Source organism: Giraffa tippelskirchi, chromosome 3 (assembly GCF_054371585.1).
Source record: "Giraffa tippelskirchi isolate mGirTip1 chromosome 3, T2T-mGirTip1v1.2.pri, whole genome shotgun sequence".
Lineage (NCBI taxonomy): Eukaryota > Metazoa > Chordata > Mammalia > Artiodactyla > Giraffidae > Giraffa > Giraffa tippelskirchi.
In genome coordinates this window covers 1,711,936-1,733,664 of record NC_137277.1, presented here as the reverse complement: position 1 = coordinate 1,733,664, position 21,729 = coordinate 1,711,936, and the positions used below count along the sequence as shown (strand labels likewise).

Here is a 21,729-nt window from a genome sequence, read left to right as displayed (position 1 = left end):
AGGAGGAGAAGGGGACGACAGAGGATGAGATGGTTGGATGGCATCACCAACTCAATGGACATGGGTTTGGGTGGACTCCAGGAGTTGGTGATGGACAGAGAGGCCTGGAGTGCTGCGGTCCATGGGGTTGCAGAGAGTCGGACACGACTGAGTGACTGAACTGAACTGATAACTGAATCACTTTGCTATATACCTGAAACAATCACATTGTAAGTCAACCATACTCTAATACAACATAAAAGTTATATTACAAAAAAGAGTTGGACAAGACTGAGCGACAAACAACAACAACAACAACAACAACAAAAGAACTAATTACATAGATGAGGCTTAAACAGAGGGAGAAAACAGCTGCAGCCATGAGGGGACCACAGCTGGTCCAGACAGGAGGCGCCAGGCGGAGGACCAGCGCAGGGGATGGGCTGGGCTTGTACGCTGCTCTTTGGAGCTCAGATTTTATCCTTAGGGTTACCAAATGCCTTTGAAAGGTTGGAAACAGGGAGATGTTTCTAGGAACTTCCTCTTGGCCGCAGGGAGGAGGACGGATGAGAGTGAGCGACATCAGATGCAGGGACCGCAGGGTCCCTATCTCAGGGGAAAGCTCTAAGCATGAGGATGCTCGTGGGTGAGACTCCAGGGGAGCCTGCGTGCTGTCCCAACAAACCGGCGGGGGAGATTCCCCACCGGAGGAACTTAACCCTGACAAACGGGATCTGGCCAGTCAGAGTGACATCCACCCAATAAGAAAAACCCAAAGTCTGGAAGCCCAACACTTTTTCTCAGTCTCACTTTCAAAGAGGGCAAAGGTGCATTGGAGCAAAAAATTTATAAACACTTGGACTGGTTCAGATATACACTTCTCCTCCTTTCTGTGGTCTTCAGAGTTGAGTGCGCCATAAATGGACCATAAACCCTGTCAGCTCACAATTAAGTCCTTTGGCCTTTGTGTGCCCCACTGACTTTCAGTCACTCTCCAAAGGTCACCTTCTCCCTTAAACCTCCAGGCTGGGGTCCACACCCTCCCCACAGACTCCAGAAATTCCTGATGCAAGCTCATGGACTAGATTGTAATCTTTCCTTTCCTTTCAACCTGTCTCCACTAAGAGACCTTGAAAAGAAAGTAAAAGTGAAGTCGCTCAGTTGTGTCCGACTCTTTGCTACCCTGTGGACTGTAGCCCACCAGGCTCCTCTCTCCATGGGATTCTCCAGGCAAGAGTACTGGAGTGTGTTGCCATTTCCTACTCCAGAGGATCTTCCCAACCCAGGGATCAAACCCAGGTCTCCCGCATTGCAGGCAGACACTTTAACCTCTGAGCCACCAGGGAAGAGACCTTGAGAGCAGGGATTTTTATCTTATTTACCTGTGTGTTTCCACTTCCTAATATGCACACACACACAGTTAGTGTTATCAGAATTCCCTGAGCGGTCAGGACTCGGTGTTCTCACTGCTAGGGCCCGGAGTTTGATCTCTGGTCAGGGAACTAAGATCACAAGTTGAGGAGCACAGCCAAAAAAAAAAAAAGTGTTATTGGATGGATGCATGCATAGATGGATGAAGGGATGGACTGACAAATGGATGGATGGATGAAGGCATGGATGGATGAAGGGGTGGATGGATGGATGGATGAAGGGATGGATGGAGGGATGGATGGATGAAGGGGTGGATGGATGGATGGATGAAGGGATGGATAGTTGAAAGGATGGATGGATGGATTTCTTCATGATGCTGTACTGGCTGAAAAACCAATTCATCAGTCAATTAATTAAACCAACATGGACCCTGCAACTGCTCTCTAAGTGTTTTTACATGGCCCCCTTCCCCCAAAGAGTCAGGGTAGGACATCCAAAGAGACGCTGACTTGGCACCCCAGCACTCACCTCATTCCTTCTGCAGCCATCTTGTCCAAGTTGGCAGTGTCCTTCGTGCCTGCCCAGTTGGCTCCCAGGTCACCCCACCCCATGTCATCTGCCAAAATGATCACGAAATTCGGTTTCTGGCCTCTTGTTTCCCCACCGAAGCTAAAATCCATGGGAGGATAAAGACATCCCAGGAAACTCACCCCCACCACCAAGACCTTTAGGAAAAGCCAGGCCATGGTGATTGGGGAGGATTCCGAGGCTGTGGGGTGAGACGGCGGCTGAGTTTGCCGAAAGACACCGGGGGTGCTGGTGACGCCTGTTGGGGTGTTGGGGGCTACAGAAACGGGGCCCCCATCCGGAATCCTAATTCAAGAGTCCGGAGACTCCACCCCAAACTGGGCTTTCTCCAGCACAGCTCTGGGAGGCGACGGGCTGCGTGCACCAGTCAGACCGCAGTGTCAGCAACTGCTCTCGGCCACTTGGAAACTGATCCCTCAGTTCTCGGGTTGTGTGAGCCGGGGCACAGGCTGTGCAGCTGTCCGGGGCTCCAGCTGGCGAGTGCAGGATAAACGCTCACATCTGTGAAACACCTGGACGGTCCAGAAGCCACAGTCCTCCCCAGTCGAGTTTCTGAGTCCCAGATGGTGGAAGGCTTCATGTGTCTGTAAGGTTTCCTGAAAGAACAGAAATTGACAAGAAAACAGAGTTAAAACTGCCAGTGCAGCTGTGTTTTACTCAGTAGCTTAGGAAATAATCACTTTCCCATGCCAACACATGTTTTCCTTCCCATTCGAGTATTGAACGGGTTCATCAGTTTCTCCACCTGAGAATTAGTGATGCTAATAATATTTGCAATAGACCGACGATTACAGGGCTGGAATCAACATTAGGGATGATGTCTGAACCCTCTCGCCGTATAGGGGGGAATATTCTGAGGCCCCGTGTTCCAGATCGGGCGGCAAGATGCAGCACCCCACTCTGTGAAATCCCAGTGCTCCCTGAATCCCACCCCACTGTGTTACTCTGACTCACGAGCAGTTCCCAAACCAAGTACAAGCGTGTCAAACCCATCAAGGATTCTAGAAGAAGGGGTGAGACCCTTACCACCAAGACATGCTTCTTTCTAACAGTCATGCTGTAAACCAGCCTTTCTATGCAAAAGGAGTTTTGTTTGGGTTTTTTTGGTTGGTGGTGGTGTTTTAGTTTTTTGGCTACACCTTAGTTCTCCTCGGAGAAGGCAATGGCACCCCACTCCAGTACTCTTGCCTGGAAAATCCCATGGACGGAGGAGCCTGGTAGGCTACGGTCCATGGGGTCGCTAAGAGTTGGACACAACTGAGCGACTTCACTTTCACTTTTCCCTTTCATGCACTGGAGAAAGAAATGGCAACCCACTCCAGTATTCTTGCCTGGAGAATCCTAGGGACGGCGGAGCCTGGTGAGCTGCCGTCTATGGGGTCGCACAGAGTTGGACACGACTGAAGTGACTTAGCATAGCATAGCATAGTTCTCCTACCAGGGATGGAACTTGGGCCCTTGGCCGTGAGAGCTCCAAGTCCTGACCACGTGGAATTTATTGGCATTTATTTGGAATTCCCAAATAAAAGAGCAGTCTGTACTCTTTTTTTGTTGTTGTTGTTGTGCTGTGCAGCATTCAGGATTGCAGTACCCAGACCAGGGATCGAACCCAGGCCCCTACAGTGGGAGCTCTGAGTCTTAACCTCTGGACCCCCAGGGAAGTCCCTCTGTATCAAGTTCTTGATAGAAAGTAGCTGCGGGGGAAAGGAAAGGAAAATAATTCAGTTAATGGTTGAATCTGGGTGGACAGTCCAGGGAGCTTACTGTAGAATTCTTTCCATTTTGCTGTACATTTGAAATGTTTCATAATAAAATGTTAGGAAAAATGTCCAAAAAGTGTTTAATGGAAATGCGTCCCTTTACATCTTGACAAGGTAATCCGTAAAAAGGAAATCTTAAATCAACCAGTGCTTCTCACATTTAGATGCACATACAAATCAACCGGAGAGTTTATTAAAATGCAGATTCATTAGGTGAGGCTGGTACCTGGAAGCTGTATTTCTAATGTAGTCTTTGGATCACATTTTGAGTAGCAAGATGTTTAAGGGAAAAAAAAAAATCAAGGACTTCCCTGGTGGTCCAGGGGTTGAGAATCCAGCTGCCAATGCAGGGGACACGGGTTCGATCCCTGGTTGGCGAAGATTCCACATGGTGTGGGGCAACTATGCCCGTGAGACACAACCACTGAGCCACATGCCGCAACTACGGAAGCCTTTGAGCCTAGAGCCCGTGCTCCACAGCAAGAGAAGAACCTGCAAGAAGCAGCACTCCGCGCCTAGCGAGCAGCCCCCGCTCCCCACAACTGGAGAAAGCCAGGCCACAGCAGAAGACCCAGCACAGCCACAACATACAATAAACCAAATAATCTAAAACCAACAAAGGAAGTGTGGGAGTCGCTCAGTCGTGTCCGATTCTTTGCTACCCCATGAACTGTAGCCGGCCAGGCTCCTCTGTCCACGGGATTCTCCAGGCAAGAATACTGGAGTGGGTTGCCATGCCCTCCTCCAGGGGATCTTCCCGACCCAGGTCTCCTGCATTGCAAAGCGGATTCTTGACCATCTGAGCCACCAGGGAAGCCACAAACAAACAAACAAAAAATTAAGAGTCTGGTCCTAGAAGAAAACAAACCTAACTGGAGGTGATTAACGTAACTAGAGATGATTCAGCTTCCGTGGAAAAATACAAAAGCAATGAATCAGGTTGAGTTTTGAAAGACAGAAATGGAAGGTTATGCTTTCAACTGCAGGCTGCAAATGGAAACACAGAATAAAACCATATTACCCCTAGTTCACCTAAAAGCCCTAAATTGACTAGGCTGGTAAGGAGACATGGACTTGAAATTCTGGATCAGATTTTAAAAGTCTCTATGGAACACCCAACCTATTAAAGGAGAACCAAGTTATAATATATAAAGACGCTACTAGGGCAGGGGCTTCCCAGGTGGCGCTAGTGGTAAAGAACCCGCCTGCCAGCGCAGGAGACGTAAGAGAGTGGGTTCGCCCCTGGATCAGGAAGGTCCCCTGGAGGAGGGTGGGGCAACCCACTCCAGTGTTCTGGCCTGGAGAATCCCATGGACAGAGGAGCCTGGCGGGCTCCAGTCCACAGGGTCGCAGAGAGTAAGACACTACTGAAGCAACTCGGCAGCGCACACACGAGGGCTGGGGTTTTGAGAGATGCCATCTGTATCCCTGCCTTTGAGGAAGGAATGAACGGCCCACAGATCCAGCCAGCCAACCCGATGGCCAACTGGCTGGATGGGAGTGGCTGGAGGTATGTAAGTTCTGGAAGATTCAGATAAACTCAGAAGGAGAGGCAGATACGCACTCCATCAAAATAGAAGGAATCCCAAGCCCACAGTCACGGTCATCTGGAGGGCAATGAAGCCATTGTTCAGAAATGCAAATTCTTCCGTTTTCCAAAAGGAAAGTTAATATTTCAAACTCAATTAGATTCAACGGGTATTTGTTGATCTTAAGGCCCCAAAGACTTCTCCCTTTCTAGAAGAAAAAGCCTTTGCACACGGAGGGGGCCTCACAAACACTTGTTGACTTGTCTCACTTGACTGGCTTCCGACCATGAGCAACAGTCAGAGGAAGCTTTTCTTCTTAAAGCTACTTAGCTTGGAACCCTCGAGCTCTAGTTCTTCATCCATAATCCATTTCAGAATGACCCAACATGAAACCTTCCCGGGAGTGGGGGAAAACCACTTAAGAAGGAAGTTAAAATTAAGGTGGGAACATAAGTAAACAGATCGTCTTTCTGAAGAATTCTATGATAAAACATTCCTCTGAGGTTTTTCGAAGAGGGTCATTAGTCCTTACAATTTTCATAGAATGGAAATAAGCTAATTTAGCCAGTACACCATCGCCTTCTCCTCCACGCCCACACCTCCAGGGAGACATTTAATACTTTCCCCCACTTATTGTTTTTAACTAAAGGGAAAAAGCAAGTCAGACGTTCAAAGAATGGACTCCAAGCCATGAACCTTGATTAAGATCCAGGCTGACATTATGGAAAACAGTATGGCGGTTCCTCAGAACATTAAAAATAGAACGACCAGACAATCCCACAATCCCGCCTCTCAGTGTATATGCAGAAGAGAGGAGATTAAGATCTTGAAGAAATACCTGCACCCCCACGTTTACTGCAGCATTATTCACAACAGCCCGCATGTCCAGTAACGGGTGAACAGGTAGAGAAAATGTGCTGTCTGTATTACACACGAACACACAATGGAAATTACAGAAAACTAGCTAATCTGATCACACGGACCACAGCCTTGTCTATCTCAATGAAACTAAGCCATGCCGTGTGGGGCCACCCAAGACGGATGGGTCATGGTTGGAGAGGTCTGACAGATTGTGGTCCACTGGAGAAGGGCATGGCAAACCACTTCAGTATTCTTGCCTTGAGAACCCCATGAACAGTATGAAAAGGCAAAAGGATAGGACACTGAAAGATGAACTCCCCAGGTCAGTAAGTGCCCAATATGCTAATGGAGATCAGTGGAGAAATAACTCCAGAAAGAATGATGGGATGGAGCCAAAGCAAAAATGATACCCAACTGTGGATGTGACTGGTGATAGACTCAAAGTCCGATGCTGTAAAGAGCAATATTGCATAGGAACCTGGAATGTTAGGTCCATGAATCAAGGCAAACTGGAAGTGGTCAAACAGGAGATGGCAAGAGTGAATGTCGACATTCTAGGAATCAGCGAACTAAGATGGACTGGAATGGGCGAATTTAACTCAGATGACCATTATATCTACTACTGTGGGCAAGAATCCCTTAGAAGAAATGGAGTAGCCATCATGGTCAACAAAAGAGTCCAAAATGCAGTACTTGGATGCAATCTCAAAAATGACAGAATGATCTCTTGGTTCGTTTCCAAGGCAAACCATTCAATACCACGGTAATCCAAGTCTATGCCCCGACCAGTAACGCCGAAGAAGCTGAAGTTGAATGGTTCTATGAAGACCTACAAGACCTTCTAGAACTAACACCCAAAAAAGATGTCCTTTTCATTATAGGGGACTGGAATGCAAAAGTAGGAAGTCAAGAAACACCTGGGGTAACAGGCAAGTTTGGCCTTGGAGTACAGAATGAAGCAGGGCAAAGGCTAGTAGAGTTTTGCCACGAGAATGCACTGGTAATAGCAAACACCCTATTCCAACAACACAAGAGAAGACTCTACACATGGACATCACCAGATGGTCAACACCGAAATCAGATTGATTATATTCTTTGCAGCCAAAGATGGAGAAGCTCTATACAGTCAGCAAAAACAAGACCAGGAGCAGACTGTGGCTCAGATCATGAACTGCTTATTGCCAAATTCAGACTTAAATTGAAGAAAGTAGGGAAAACCACTAGACCATTCAGGTATGACCTAGATCAAATCCCTTATGAGTACACAGTGGAAGTGACAAATAGATTTAAGGGACTAGACCTGATAGAGTGCCTGATGAACTATGGACAGAGGTTCGTGACATTGTACAGGAGACAGGGATCAAGAAAATCCCCATGGAAAAGAAATGCAAAATGGCTGTCTGAGGAGGCCTTACAGATAGCTGGGAAGAGAAGAGAAGCGAAAAGCAAAGGAGAAAAGGAAAGATATTCCCATCTGAATGCAGAGTTCCAAAGAATAGCAAGGAGAGATAAGAAAGCCTTCCTCAGCGATCAGTGCAAAGAAATAGAGGAAAACCACAGATTGAGAAAGACTAGAGATCTCTTCAAGAAAATTAGAGATACCAAAGGAACATTTCATGCAAAGATAGGCTCGATAAAGGACAGAAATGGTATGGACCTAACAGAAGCAGAAGATATTAAGAAGAGGTGGCAAGAATACACAGAAGAACTGTACAAAAAAGATCTTCACGACCCAGATAATCACGATGGTGTGATCACTCACCTAGAGCCAGACATCCTGGAATGTGAAGTCAAGTGGGCCATAGAAAGCATCACTACAAATAAAGCTAGTGGAGGTGATGGAATTCCAGTTGAGCTATTTCAAATCCTCAAAGGTGATGCTGTGAAAGTGCTGCACTCGATATGCCAGCAAATTTGGAAAACTCAGCAGTGGCCACAGGACTGGAAAAGGTCAGTTTTCGTTCCAATCCCAAAGAAAGGCAATGCCAAAGAATGCTCACACTACCACACAATTGCACTCATCTCACATGCTAGTTAAGTAATGCTCAAAATTCTCCAAGCCAGGCTTCAGCAATACGTGAACCGTGAACTTCCAGATGTTCAAGCTGGTTTTAGAAAAGGCAGAGGAACCAGAGATCAAATTGCCAACATCCGCTGGATCATCGAAAAAGCAAGAGAGTTCCAGAAAAACATCTATTTCTGCTTTATTGACTATGCCAAAGCCTTTGACTGTGTGGATCACAATAAACTGTGGAAAATTCTGAAAGAGATGGGAATACCAGACCATCTGACCTGTCTCTTGAGAAACCTGTACGCAGGTCAGGAAGCAACAGTTAGAACTGGACATGGAACAACAGACTGGTTCCAAATAGGAAAAGGAGTACGTCAAGGCTGTATATTGTCACCCTGCTTATTTAACTTATATGCAGAGTACATCATGAGAAACGCTGTTCTGGAAGAAACACAAGCTGGAATCAAGATTGCCGGGAGAAATATCAATAACCTCAGATATGCGGATGACACCACCCTTATGGCAGAGAGTGAAGAAGAACTAAAGAGCCTCTTGATGAAGGTGAAGGAGGAGAGTGAAAAAGTTGGCTTAAAGCTCAACATTCAGAAAACTAAGATCATGGCATCTGGTCCCATCACTTCATGGGAAATAGATGGGGAAACAGTGGAAACAGTGTCAGACTTTATTTTTTTGGGCTCCAGAATCACTGCTGATGGTGATTGCAGCCATGAAATTAAAAGATGCTTAGTCCTTGGAAGGAAGGTTATGGCCAACCTAGATAGCATATTTAAAAGCAGAGACATTACTTTGCCAACAAAAGTCCATCTAGTCAAGGCTATGGTTTTTCCAGTGGTCATGTATGGATGTGAGAGTTGGATGGTGAAGAAAGCTGAGCGCCGCAGAATTGATGCTTTTGAACTGTGGTGTTGGAGAAGACTCTTGAGAGTTCCTTGGACTGCAAGGAGATCCAATCAATCCATCCTAAAAGAGATCAATCCTGGGTGTTCATTGGAAGGTCTGATGTTGAAGCTGAAACTCCAATACTTTGGCCACCTCATGCGAAGTGTTGACTCATTGGAAAAGACCCTAATGCTGGGCAGGATTGGGGGCGGGAGGAGAAGGGGACGACAGAGGATGAGATGGTTGGATGGCATCACCGACTCGATGAACATGGGTTTGGGTAGACTCCGGGAGTCGGTGGTGGACAGAGAGGCCTGGCGTGCTGCAATTCATGGGGTCGCAGAGAGTCGGACACGACTGAGCGACTGAACTGAACTGAACACAATGGAATTATTGGACCTTAAGAAAGGAAGGAAATTCTTCTGCATTTATAACAACCTGGATGCACCTGGAGGACGTTCTGCGAAATGAAATAAGCCAGGCACAGAAAGACAAGTATCTCCTGATCTCACATAGCGATCTCACGTCTATGTGGAATCTGAGAAAACAGAACACGGGGAAGCAGAGAGGGAGGTGGCTGCCAGGGGCCGGGGTGGGGGAGGGAGTCCGTCAAAGCACAGACATTCAGTTATATGGAATCAACCACTTCTGGGCGTCTAACGTACAGCACGCTGAGGCCAGTTCATGAAACTGCACTGCAAACCTGAGATTCACCAACAGCAGACCTTCAGCGTTTCCACCCCCAAAACAATTTTAAAGGTGACCATGTGAGATGATGGATGTGTTGATTAGCTTGACTGCGGTCATCATTTTATATCGTATGCATGTATCAAAACAACACACTGTAAAGGCAAATACAGTTCATGACAATGCACATGAACTTGGGCAAACTCCGGGAGGTGGTGAGGGGCAGGGAAGCCTGGCGTGTCGTCGTCCACGGTGTAGCAAAGAGTCGGACACGACTTGGTGACTGAACAACAGGCAAGTAATACAGTTTTCATTTGTCGGTTGTACTTCAGTAAAGCTGGGTTGTTGTTGCTTTTTTAAATACTCAAGCTGAGGGACGTCCCTGGTGGTCCAGTGGTTGGGACCCTGTGCCTCCAACGCGGGGAGCTCGGGCTCCATCCTGGGCAGCGAGCTCGGAGATCCCGTGAGATGCGTGTGTGTTAGTCGCTCGGTCGTGTCTGATTCTCTGCGGCCCCATGAACTGTACGCGGCCCGCCAGGCTCCTCCGTCCACGAGATCCTCCAGGCAAGGACACTGGAGTGAGTTGCCACTCCCTTCTCCAGGAGATCTTCCTGACCGAGGGTTGGAACCCAGGTCTCCTGCATTGCAAGCGGATTCTTTACCATCTGAGCCCCCAGGGACGCCCCACAAGGTGCATGGCGAGGCCAAAAAACATAATACATAAAAATTTAAAAATAAATATCCAGGCTGAGACTTTGAGCTCAGTGTCTTACCTGAGGTCACTTTCCCCAATTTCCTTTACACCTCACACTCCCCAGCTCAGAAGGGGGTATGGTCACAGGCAAGGAGCACTCCTGGGGGCTTAGGAAGAAGGGGGGAGGGACTTCCCCTGTGGTCCAGTGGTTAAGACCTGGTGCTTCCAGCACAGGGGGCCCGAGTTCAGTCCCTGGTCAGAGAGCCAAGATCCCACATGCTGCTCAGTGTGGCCAAAAAAAAAAAGGCAAAAAAAGAAAGGGGGTCTTTGACAAATAAAGCCTTCACCCCTCCTTCCACTGGGTTGGAAGCTACCCAACCACCTTACTCAACAAACCCCTCCAAGGAAGGCCCATCTGTTCCATCGGAGCAGACCTCCCTGCTGGTCCAGTGGTTTAGAGTCTGCCCTCCCAAAGCAGAGGTGCACCTAAGATCCCTGGTCAGGGAAGTAAGATCCTGAAAGCCTCATGGCAGGGCCAAAAAAAAAAGGTTGTCTTGGATAGATCTTGCTGGGGAGAGCAGGAGCCCTGCCTGGGTCCTCAGGCTGCAGGCGAGGGGACTCTAGCTGCTGGTCAGCTTTGCAAGGGCCGGCGCCCTTCTCCGCGAGCCCCAGGGTAAAGCAAGGCGGTGGGCCTGCTGACGTCTGGTTCTCTTTGGTTCCGGGCGGGCTGGTGGGGAAAGGTGCCTGTGACAAGGGAACGATGCAGTCTGCGGGCCAGTAGCGCTGAGAACCGGCCGCAGGAGGCCACCTGAAGATGAGCCTACAGTCTGCACACGGGGCGGGAGGCCCACCACCTGACCCTGGCTCCCAGAGGGGCCCCGGGCCAAGCAGCCCACGAGAGAGCCTTGCAAACAGCTGAAACAACAAGCCAGCCGCGCGGCCCTCTCTGACAGAGGGCTCTGTCGGTTTTCCAAAGACAAGGCTTTGGATGAGCTGAGGCCAAGAAAGACAAAGGCCCTGGGGGGGTGTGATCTCGGCTTGCAGAGCTCTGTGGTTTCGCCGGGCAAGTCAGAACACGGGCGGAGGGGGCGCTGGCTGCAGCCCCAAGTCATGCGGGAGGTCCCGGGGCACCAGTTGCCCACGTGTGTCCAAAACGATCCGACATCACCCATCCAGGGGATGTGGACCAAGGGACCGTCTCAATCCGGGCGCTGTGCTTCAGCAGTGAATGAAACACGGAACCCACTGCCCGCCTGGCACCCACCTGGTGGGGCGGGGGAGAGGGTGGGAAGATCCCAGGGGGTGAGTCATGGAGAGAACCAACCCGGAGGGGACCAGGAGTGGGCGGGCGAGCGTCTGTGGGTGACGGAAGGTCTGGGGCGGCCTCACTGAGGAGGACCTTTCCAGCAGACCCGGGAGAGAAGTGAGCAAGACTCGCAGTTCTGGAAGGTTCTGCCAGGAAAGCACACCAGGGTGCGTGGGCACCGAGGAAACAGCAGGGCGGAGAAGGGCAAGCGGGAGACGGCCCCTCCTGTGCCAGCGCGGCGGGTCGGAAAGGGGCCCCCGGGCTGCCTGGCCGGGACGTGGCGTGGCGTGGAGCTGCGCGCCAGCCCAGGTGGGCCCTGGTGAGACAGGCCGCCAGGTGAGGCTGCCAGGGGCCCAGGGTGCAGCACTGAAGGCGGAGGCGCACCCGCCCAGGCGCCCGACAGCAAGCCCTGGCGAGAGCACTGCCTTCAGTTTTGCCTCGCCCTCCGCCAAGCCCAAGAGCCGAGGAAGATGCCGCTGACTCGCCGGCCGGCGTCAGATGGTTCCTTACTGCTGAGCATGATGAATCTCCTCGGGGCTCCTCCTCTGTCCCGAGACCCCAGCATGTCACTCTGGGGCTGGCCCAACTCAGAAAGATTTCCTAAGAGTGTCTGTGGTGGGCGGGGCCGGGGGGGCTTCCCTGGTGGTCCAGTGGGACTCGGGTTCGATCCCCGATGGGGAACCAAGGTCCCACTTCCCTCTGGGCAACTAAGCCTGCACGCTGCAACTAGAGACCCAGTGCAGCCAAAATCAAGAGAGACAAAAAAAGGAGTGTTGGGGGGCGGGGCTTCGGTCTCAGTTCAACAGAGGATGCAAAGGAAGAAGTGTTTTCTGTTCTGTAGTTTCCCGTTTGTTTTACTGAGACATCACTGACCACTGTGTAAGTCTGAGGCGTGCAGCGTAACAGCTGGACATACGTGTACTGTGAAATGATGACCACAATAAATCTAGTTAACATCCATCATGTCGTATAGACACAAGTAAGAGGAGAGACAGAGAAGAAAAACAAAAGTTTTTTTCCTTGTAATGAGGACTTTGAGAATCTTCTCTCCTAACAACTTGCAAATATCCCACAGGGCAGGGTTCGCTGCGGTCACGTGTCACCATCTCCTCACCAGGGCTCATTCATCCTCTAACCAGAACAAAGGAAATCTTTGAAGACATCCATCCAAACTGGGAGAGCAATTCCACTTAGATGACTGAAAAAAAAATTTTAAGGGACTTCCCCTGTGGTCCAGTGGCTAAGACTTCCCGCTCCCAAAGCCCGGGGCACAGGTTTGCTCCCTCCTTGGGGAACTAAGATCTCAAATGCCACAACTAAGATTGAAGATCCCCAGTCCCAGTGCAGCCAAATAAATAAGAAAAAGTATTTTTTTAATTTAAGCTTGAAGACATCTAGCCAGACCCTGTTGCTGGGAACATCAGCTTCTATGACCCCAGCAATGCCAGGGGGCAGATGACATCCTGCCTGGCTTTCGGCTGGAACCACCTGTTGGGATCGGCCCAGGAGGAAACCACGGGGCAGGAGCCAGTCTGGGAGAGCAGAGGTGACCTGAGGTCACACCTCTAAACACTCCGCAGGCCGCAGAAATTATATCTGGGTCCTTGAACACAGGTCAGAAAAACAGAGAGTAGACAGGCCTCTGAACAACATCCTTTCTCTAAAGCTCCATCCTCCACTGGGAAGAAAAACCATGAGGGGTGGGATCCAATGAAAAGGACTTTCATCAGGAGGGAGTGGACATAAGCACAGGGAGGGCTGATTCACGCTGATGCGCGGCAGAAACCAGCAAAATACTGTAGAGCAATCATCCCCTAATTAAAAATAAACGTTTAAAAACTATTTAAAAAAAAAAAAGAGAAGAAAAGGGCTTACAGTCAATTACCTGAAATCCACTCTGTTAAAGCCTCTTTGCCAAACGTTCTAGGACTTTTTACAAAGCAGTGTTTACTTATTACTTATCAAAGTTTTTGTAACGGAACTTGTCAAACATACAGAAGTTGAGAAACTCACACATGCCCACCCAACATCTAAACTCAACAGCCGCCAACACAAGGCTGCCTTGCTTCATCCACCCCCTCCCAGTCCCCTTCCCTCATTCTGCACTTATACCGCAGTATTCACAAACAAATCCCAGATATCATGTAACCTCATCGACAATCATCTCTATATACTTCTCTAAATTATAAGAACTGTTTTTAAATATACTTACAATTCTCAGTAAAGCCCCCTTTAAAACATAATGCAGTAATTTGTACGCACCATCGAAAACGCAATGAACGCTGCAACGCCCTCTATGTCTCACCACTGGTTCTGGGTTTTTCTGCAGTTTGTTCGGGACTCCCCTGGTGGCTCAGCAGTAAAGAACCCGCCTGCAATGCAGGAGCCACAGGAGCCTTGGGTACAAGCCCTGGATCAGGAAGATATCCTGGAGAAGGAAACAGCAACCCACTCCAGTGTTCTTGCCTGGAGAATCCCATGGACAGAGGAGCCTGGCGGGCTGCAGTCCGCGGGGTCACAAAGAGTCAACACTACTGAAGTGACTTAGCACGAACAGTTGGTTCTAATCATGATCCAAACAAAGTCCGTTCTGCACTGCGCTGTACTCACGTTTCTCTTCTCATTTATACGTTCCTCCTCTCTCTTCCCTACAACATATTTGTAAATAAACTAGGTTGTTTGTCCTGTAAAATTTCTGAACTTTTGGATCTGGCTGATTTCACCTCCACAGTGTCACTTAAAATGTTTCCTGGAACTCTGTTCTGTTAATCCGTAGATCTATAAGCGAGACTAGATTCAGGTGAGTTTTCAACTTATTTTCTTCTTCTATTTTTTATTAATATTTTATTAACTTATTGCTGCACCGTGGGCCCTGTGGGATCTCAGTTCCTTGACCAGGGTTAGAACCTGGATCCCCTAGTTTGGAAGCATGGAGTCTGAATCGATGGACCACCAGGGAATCCCTCAGGTGAGGTTTATTTTTTGGCAGGAGGGAGGGACAGGCCGACCTTATACTTCTATGTTTCCCCCTGGTAAGACAGATCAAGGGAGTATGTGTCAGAGTTTCATTTTTTCCCTGTGTCATTTTTGCATGAGAAGAGGGAAAACTTTCTCTTAAATGCTACTGGAAAAGACCCTGATGCTGGGAAAGATTGAGGGCAGGAGGAGAAGGGGACAACAGAGGATGAGATGGTTGGATGGCATCACTGACTCAATGGACATGAGTTTGGGCAAGCTCCGGCAGTTGGTGATGGACAGGGAAGCCTGGTGTGCTGCAGTTCATGGGGTCGCAAAGAGTTGGGACACGACTGAGCTACTGAACAACAACAACTGTCTTTTCTATTTTTGTAGATTTATTTTATCCCCAAATCTGCTGCACCTCTGCAATGAAATATGTGAGATTTCATTATGGACTGAATGTTTGTGTCCGTTCAAAATTTTTCTATTGGTGGGACTTCCCTGGGAGTCCAGGGGCTAACGTTCTGAGCCCCCCATGCAGAAGGCCCAGGTTCAATCCCTGGTCGGGGAACTAGATCCTACCTGCTGCAAATAAAATTAAAAAAAAAAAAGATCCCACATTTCGCAAGTAAGACCTTACGCAGTCAATAGATAAATGCATGTGTTGGCGCCTTTCCCCTCAAAAGGACAAACTTGCAGAGCCGCCTTGGGGAGATAATCGTGTTAGGTAAGGACGCGGGGCACAGCCCTCCGATGGGATTCGCGCCCTTGCAGGAAGAGTCAGGAGAGAACTTGTCTCTCCCTCACAGATGGAGACACAGCAAGGAGGTGTGACGGCCAGAACCCTCCCAAGAGCCAAGTCCACCTCGCTCTTAGACCTCCAGCCTCCAGAACCAAGAGGGACAGGCTCTGGCTTCTCAGCCGCCCGGTCCACGGGGTCCGCTGGGGCAGCCCCCACCCACCCAGAGACTCGAGCTGTTTTATCTGAGCTCTGAGGCTGAAGCCGGGGCGGAAGTAAGGATCAGCCCAAAACTTAGGGGAAAAAATAAATGCTCAATTCAGGGGCTTCCCTGGCAGTCCAGAGGTAAGGACTCTACCTTCATTGCCATCTGCTGTTGTTCAGTCACTCATTCCTGACTCTTTGCAACCCCACGGACTGCAGCACGCCAGGCTTCTCTGCCCTTCACCATCTCCCGGAGCTCACTGCCACGGGCCGCGGTTTCATCCCTGGTTGGGCAACTGAGATCCTGCAAACTGTGTGGTCCTGCCCCTAGTCCCCGCCACACCCCCTGCAAAAAAATAATTCATTTCAGTGAAGTAGTTACTTGGCAAATCTGCCTTTTGTAGAACTGATTTTGGGGATGTCTTGACATTGACTTTGACTTTCCAGAACATGTGTCCAGGCTCCAGAAGAGTCATTCCTTTGCTGCGTGACTTTGGATAAGTTGCTGAATCTCTCTGGGCCTCAGTTTCCCCACTTGCCTGAAAAACAGGACCACAGAAAAGTCCCTCCACCCCAAACCCAACGGTGAGCGTGAAATAACCTAACACAAGGGCTGGCTCCCAAGAGGTGCTCAGAGATGTGGGCTGTCATTCTCCCCTCCCTCAACGGTCTTGAAGATAAAGAGATAACAGACGCGAGAATACTCTGAAAAAAGCACTATGCAAAGCCAAGGCGTTGCTGCAACGAATGTTGAGCAAAACGATTCCGAGAACAGATGGTGAAATCCTGAGCTTGGAGCTACCTGCCGAGCCCTTGCCCTGACTCTCTGTGCTGCTGGATTCTGAACCCAGAAAAGGTAAAAGATCCAAACACTATGCCTGCCACCAGGACATAGGGAAAGTGAAGAGTCACGCTGATTTGCATTTTCAAAGCTCTGAACCCTAGTTCTGGTCACACAGTCCTACGGCTGTCAGGGCCATTCTGGGAAAACCTAGAGGGTCCCTCTGCCCCTGGCAGACTCTGGGGACAGCCAGCGTGGCCTGCCAACGCATCCGGCTCTGGAGAGCAGGGCAGCACGAGGTGAAGTCAAGACGCAGAGGGACGTGAGGGGAACTGTCTCTCTGCTGATGCCGACGGAAAGCGGGAGTTACATAATGCCCTCTGCAGCGACACGGATGGACCTAGAGAGCGTCACAGTGAGTGCAATCAGTCAGAGAGGGACACATGTCACGTGAGATCACTTATGTATGGAATAATAAAGAAAAGGACAAACGGGGCTTCCCGGGTGGTTCAGTGCAGGGGACATGGGTTTGATCCTCGGTCAGGGAAGATCCCCCGTGCCGTGGAGGAGCTGAGCCTGGGAGCCATGACAACCGAAGCCCCCGTGCCCGAGCGCCTGAGCTCCGCACCAAGGGACCCTCCCACTCGCTGGGACAGAGACCCGGCGTGGCAGTGAGGCCCCAGCACGGCCAAACCGAGTGAGCTTCATCAAGGGTACAAGTGAACTCATCTGTGAAACAGAAGCAGAACTACTGACTTGGAAAACAAACCCGCGGTTACCAGGGGGTAAGGGAGACTGGCACTGACATGCACACACTTCTGTACCTACGATGGGCTTCCCTGGTGGCTCAGCTGGTAAAGACTCCGCCCGCAGTGCGGGAGACCCCGGTTTGATCCCTGAGCTGGGAAGACCCGCTGGAGGAGGGATAGGCCACCCGCTCCAATATTCTTGGGCTTCCCTGGTGGCTCAGCTGGTAAAGAATCCGCCTGCAACGCAGGAGACCTGGGTTCGACCCCTCTGTTGGGAAGATCCCTGCAGAAGGGAAAGGCTACCCACTGCAGTATTCCAGCCTGGAGAATTCCATGGACTGTATAGTCCATGGGGTTGCAAAGAGTCGGACATGACTGAGTGACTTTCACTTCACTTTGATATATAAAATAGATAATCCACAGGGACCTACTGTCGAGCACAGAAAACTCTACTCAATGATCTGTAATGACCTATGTGGGAAGAAAATCTAAAAGAGAGTGGATACATGTACACGTACAACGAACTGACGCACCATGCTGTATGCCTGAAGCCAACACAACATTGTAAATCAACTATACTCCAATAAAAAAAAATTTTTTTTAATGGGAATTACATTTTAATATCAGAAACATGCAAAAGGACTAACTGTCACTGACGCGGAGCCAGGTGCTCCCGAAGGAAAGGGCCCCAGCTCTCAGATGTGACCCCCACGAGGGCACTGCACAGCCTGGTTACCCAGCCCAGAGGGGGTTCAATCGGTGTTTGCCAGAGTGCCTCTGTCTAAACCAAGCTACGACCAAGCCCTCCTCCCGCCCTGAAAGCTCAGCTTCACCTCAACACGTCCCTAAACCCTAAATTAAACCCTAAATTAAACGTGCATTAATTTTTTTAAACACCATCCTTATAGAGAAGGGGGACAAAAAGAAGCAAATGTAGAAAAATATGGGAAACCTATTGAAAATGTGTTCATTTCCCCACTACCCCTCAACTCCCCCATCCTGCAACACAAAATTGGTGCAGCTCACGTTTTCATCAAAATCCCGCTGTACCCAGATGACCTTCCCCGGCCTGCAGACGCTCACTTGCATAAGCACCCTTACTGCAGTGCTGCTTAAGGTGACAACCACACGTCTTCCCTCCTGAACTAGAGAGTAAACACTTTGAGAGGACGGACCACATCCTCTGAGGTGTGGTTTTGCGGCCTGGGAAACAACTGCATTTGCCAGTGTGCAGGGGTGATGGACAGGGGAGCAGTGGGTGTGGCCGGGAGGACCGGCGGGTTCCCTGCACCTGCCCGGCGCCGGATCCCGACCCAGCACTGAACTACGGACGGCTTCCCTGCTGGCTCACTGCCCAGAGTCCACCTGCCAAGGCAGGAGACACAGGTTCAACCCCTGGAAACGGCAATCCCCTCCAGCATTCTTGCCTGGAGAATCCCTCGGACAGAGGAGCCTGGCGGGCTGCAGTCCATGGGATCGCAGAAGTTGGACAGGACTTAGCAACTGACAACAAGGAGGCCAGAGCCCCCCACCGACCTCGGCGAGGGGGCAGGGTCCCACCTGGCCTTGCGCCCCTCACACAGCTCTGGAGCACCCTCCCCGTCAACCTGCCTGCCAGTGCAGGAGACGTGAGAGACACAGACTCGATCCCTGGGTCAGGAAGATCCCCTGGATGAGGCAATGGCAACCCACTGCAGCATTCTTGCCTGGGAAGTCCCGTGGTCAGAGGAACCCAGCAGGCTACACAGCCCATGGGGTCACAGAGTCAGGAGACGTGACTGGAGCAACTCAGCACGCATGCACACATTATTCCCTTTCCATGGAGAAGCAGGGTGAGGTTCAGAGAGGTTAAGCAGGTCACCCAAGGTGACACAGCTGTGAGGGCAGGCCCAGGACTCCAAGCCAGGCCTTGGAGTCCAGGTTCACATGCATCAGAACATTTACAGCAGGGGTCCCCAACCTCTGCGCTCTAACGCCTGATGACCTGAGATGGAGCTGCTGTACTAATGACAGAAATAAAGTGCACAATAAATGTAATGCACTTAACTCATCCCCAAACCATCGCTCCTCCCTGGGTCCGTGGAAAAATCGTCTTCCATGAAACCGGTCCCTGGTGCCAGAGAGGCTGGAGACCCCTGGGTCGAACCTCCCAGGTACACAGCCCCTGCCATGCTTCTCACACTCCACCCCACGGAGGCGGCTTTGTCTTCTCCGGGGAGAACTCATCCATGAGGGCGGGAAATCCCATCTTTCTTGTCCTCGTATTAACGTGCTTCTTATTCATTGGCCTGAAGATGTTTCTGATGGCGTATCCTCCGAAAGAATGTGGAAGGAGATTTCCCCAGCGGGCCAGTGGTGAGGACTCCACGCTTTCACTGCCGGGGGCCTGGGTTCCATCCTCGGTCAGGAAACGAAGATCCCACAAAGGGTGTGGCGGGGCCAAAAAATAAAAAATAAATTCAAAAAAGTTGGCGGGAAAGCAACAAACGCCTCCTGCATTAACTCAGCAAGATAGCAGGCTGCATGCGCCTGTGTGCTTGGTTGCGTCCGAGTCTGCAGCCCCGCGGACTGCAGCCCGCCAGGCTCCTCTGTCCGCAGGATTCTCCAGGCAAGAACACTGGAGTGGGTTGCCGTTTCCTCCTCCAGGGGTCCTCCCGACCCAGGGACTGAACCCGCGTCTCCTGCACTGGCAGGCGGGTTCCTCACCACTGAGGCACCTGAGACGAGCGGGAGGCTTGAACTAGAAACGTATCTCCTCCCGGGAGCGGGAGGCCTCGGTCAGGGCGCTCAGAGGCCGGGAGGGCTGTCCTCCCAGCTCGTCTCCTCGCCGCAGCTCCCGTGGCCTTTTCTCGCTGTGTGCTCTCTGGCTTCTCCTTTCTTTTTTCGGCCATTCCCCTCGGCATGGGGGATCTCAGTTCTCAGACCACGGATTGAACCCGTACCTCCTGCGTTGGAAGCTTGGCGTTGTAACCACTGGACCGCCAGGGAAGTCCCGCTCTGTTCCTATAAAGCCACTATTTCCATCATATGGGCCCCACCCTAGGATCTAGTCCAATCCTAGTGAAAGTGAAGTCGCTCAGTCGTGTCCGACTCTTTGCGGCCCCATGGACTGTAGCCCACCAGGCTCCCCCATCCATGGAATTTTCTAGGCAAGAGTACTGGAGTGGGTTGCCACTTCCTTCTCCAGGGGATCTTCCCGACCTGGGGATTGAACCCAGGTCTCCTGCATTGTAGGCAGACACTTTACTGTCTGAGCCACCAGAGAATCCCTAATCCCTAACCTAATCCTAATTCCTCTCAAAGGCCCCATTTCCAGATACTGTCACCTGGGGTGGGGACCAGAGGGCGGGGCTTCAACGTCTGAAAGGGGAGGAGCACAGACATTCATCCCCTAAAACCCTCATAGTCTTAGGTGACCTTCAATGCTTCATCACAGCTCTAATCAGGCCCAAAAGATTTCAACTGTGTTTAACAGTATTATCTAAACTCTTAAACCACTTTTGTCACGTATCCTGTGTCATAGGAACAGCAGAGCAATGTGAAAACCACTGTTACTCATTTTTATTTATCTATTTATTTATGGCCTTACCACGTGGCTTGCGGGATCTTAGCTCCCTGACCGGGGATTGAACCCGGCCCCAGCAGTGAAAGTGCCCAGTGCTAACCACTGGACCGCCAGGGATTTTCCATCATTATTCACTTAAAAATCAGTTGGTTCTCATTAGGTTGGAAATTTTCTTTCATTTCACTCTCTTTTTTTTCAAAACTGCACTTCCATTTTATCGAAATATACTTGACCTTTGTGTTCAGAGGTAATCAATTACCTTATCCTGTTTTGTGCTGTTTGTGCTAAGTACCTTCAGTCGTGTCCTACTCTTTGCGACCCCAGGGACTGCAGCCTTCCAGGCTCCTCTGTCCATAGGACTCTTCAGGCAAGAACACTGCGGTCGGTTGCCATGCCCTTCTCCAGGGGATCTTCCTGACCCAGGGCTCGAACACTCATCTCTTACGTCTCCTGCATTGACAGGCGAGTTCTTTACCACGAGCGCCACCTGGGAAGCCAGACTTTGTATACAAATTGAAATTTGTTTAATGTTTTGCTCCAAGTGTAAAAAAAAAAAATCCCTTCTAGGTTAAGCCACTGTCATTATTTCTGTAAGTCATTTATAGTCAAGCAACATATAAGTTTTGACAGCTTATCTTTAAGCACAAGAGACCGTTCTTGGAGATGCATCTTTAACGAGATGCACTTGGGGGGCGGGCCACACTGACTTGCAGACAGGAGTCTTCCCTGACAGAACATCGTGATCTTCCCCAGAGGTGTTTGCAGCTATGGCAGGGCACCCTGGAGAGACCCTGGCTCTGGTTCAGGGAGAGAAGGCCCACCGCGCAGGGATAGAGACGCCGGGCCTGCATCACGGTGGGCTCTCTCACAGACCAGCTTAGAAAAGAGCTGATGTGCAGAAAAGCAATCCCCCAAATCTGCACCGAGGAACATATTTTCCTCTCGGCAAATCTTCAGATTTTTCACAAAACATGCATTGCTGTTTGAAGGTCACTCAGTTCAGTCGCTCAGTTGTGTCCAACTCTTTTCGACCCCACGGACTGCAGC

General features: G+C 50.2%; 1 protein-coding gene across 5 annotated transcripts in view; it reads right to left on the bottom strand.

The window, feature by feature from the left end:
- ARSG (arylsulfatase G) overlaps positions 1-21,729 on the bottom strand; it is a 105,025-nt gene that overhangs the window by 51,263 nt on the left and 32,033 nt on the right. For all 5 annotated transcript variants that reach the window (XM_081580821.1, XM_081580819.1, XM_081580823.1 and 2 more), the window contains exon 2: positions 1,879-2,534. In XM_081580821.1, the coding sequence (XP_081436947.1) occupies positions 1,879-2,096 (218 nt within the window). In that variant the 5' untranslated portion in view covers positions 2,097-2,534. The remainder of the gene's footprint in view (positions 1-1,878; positions 2,535-21,729) is intronic.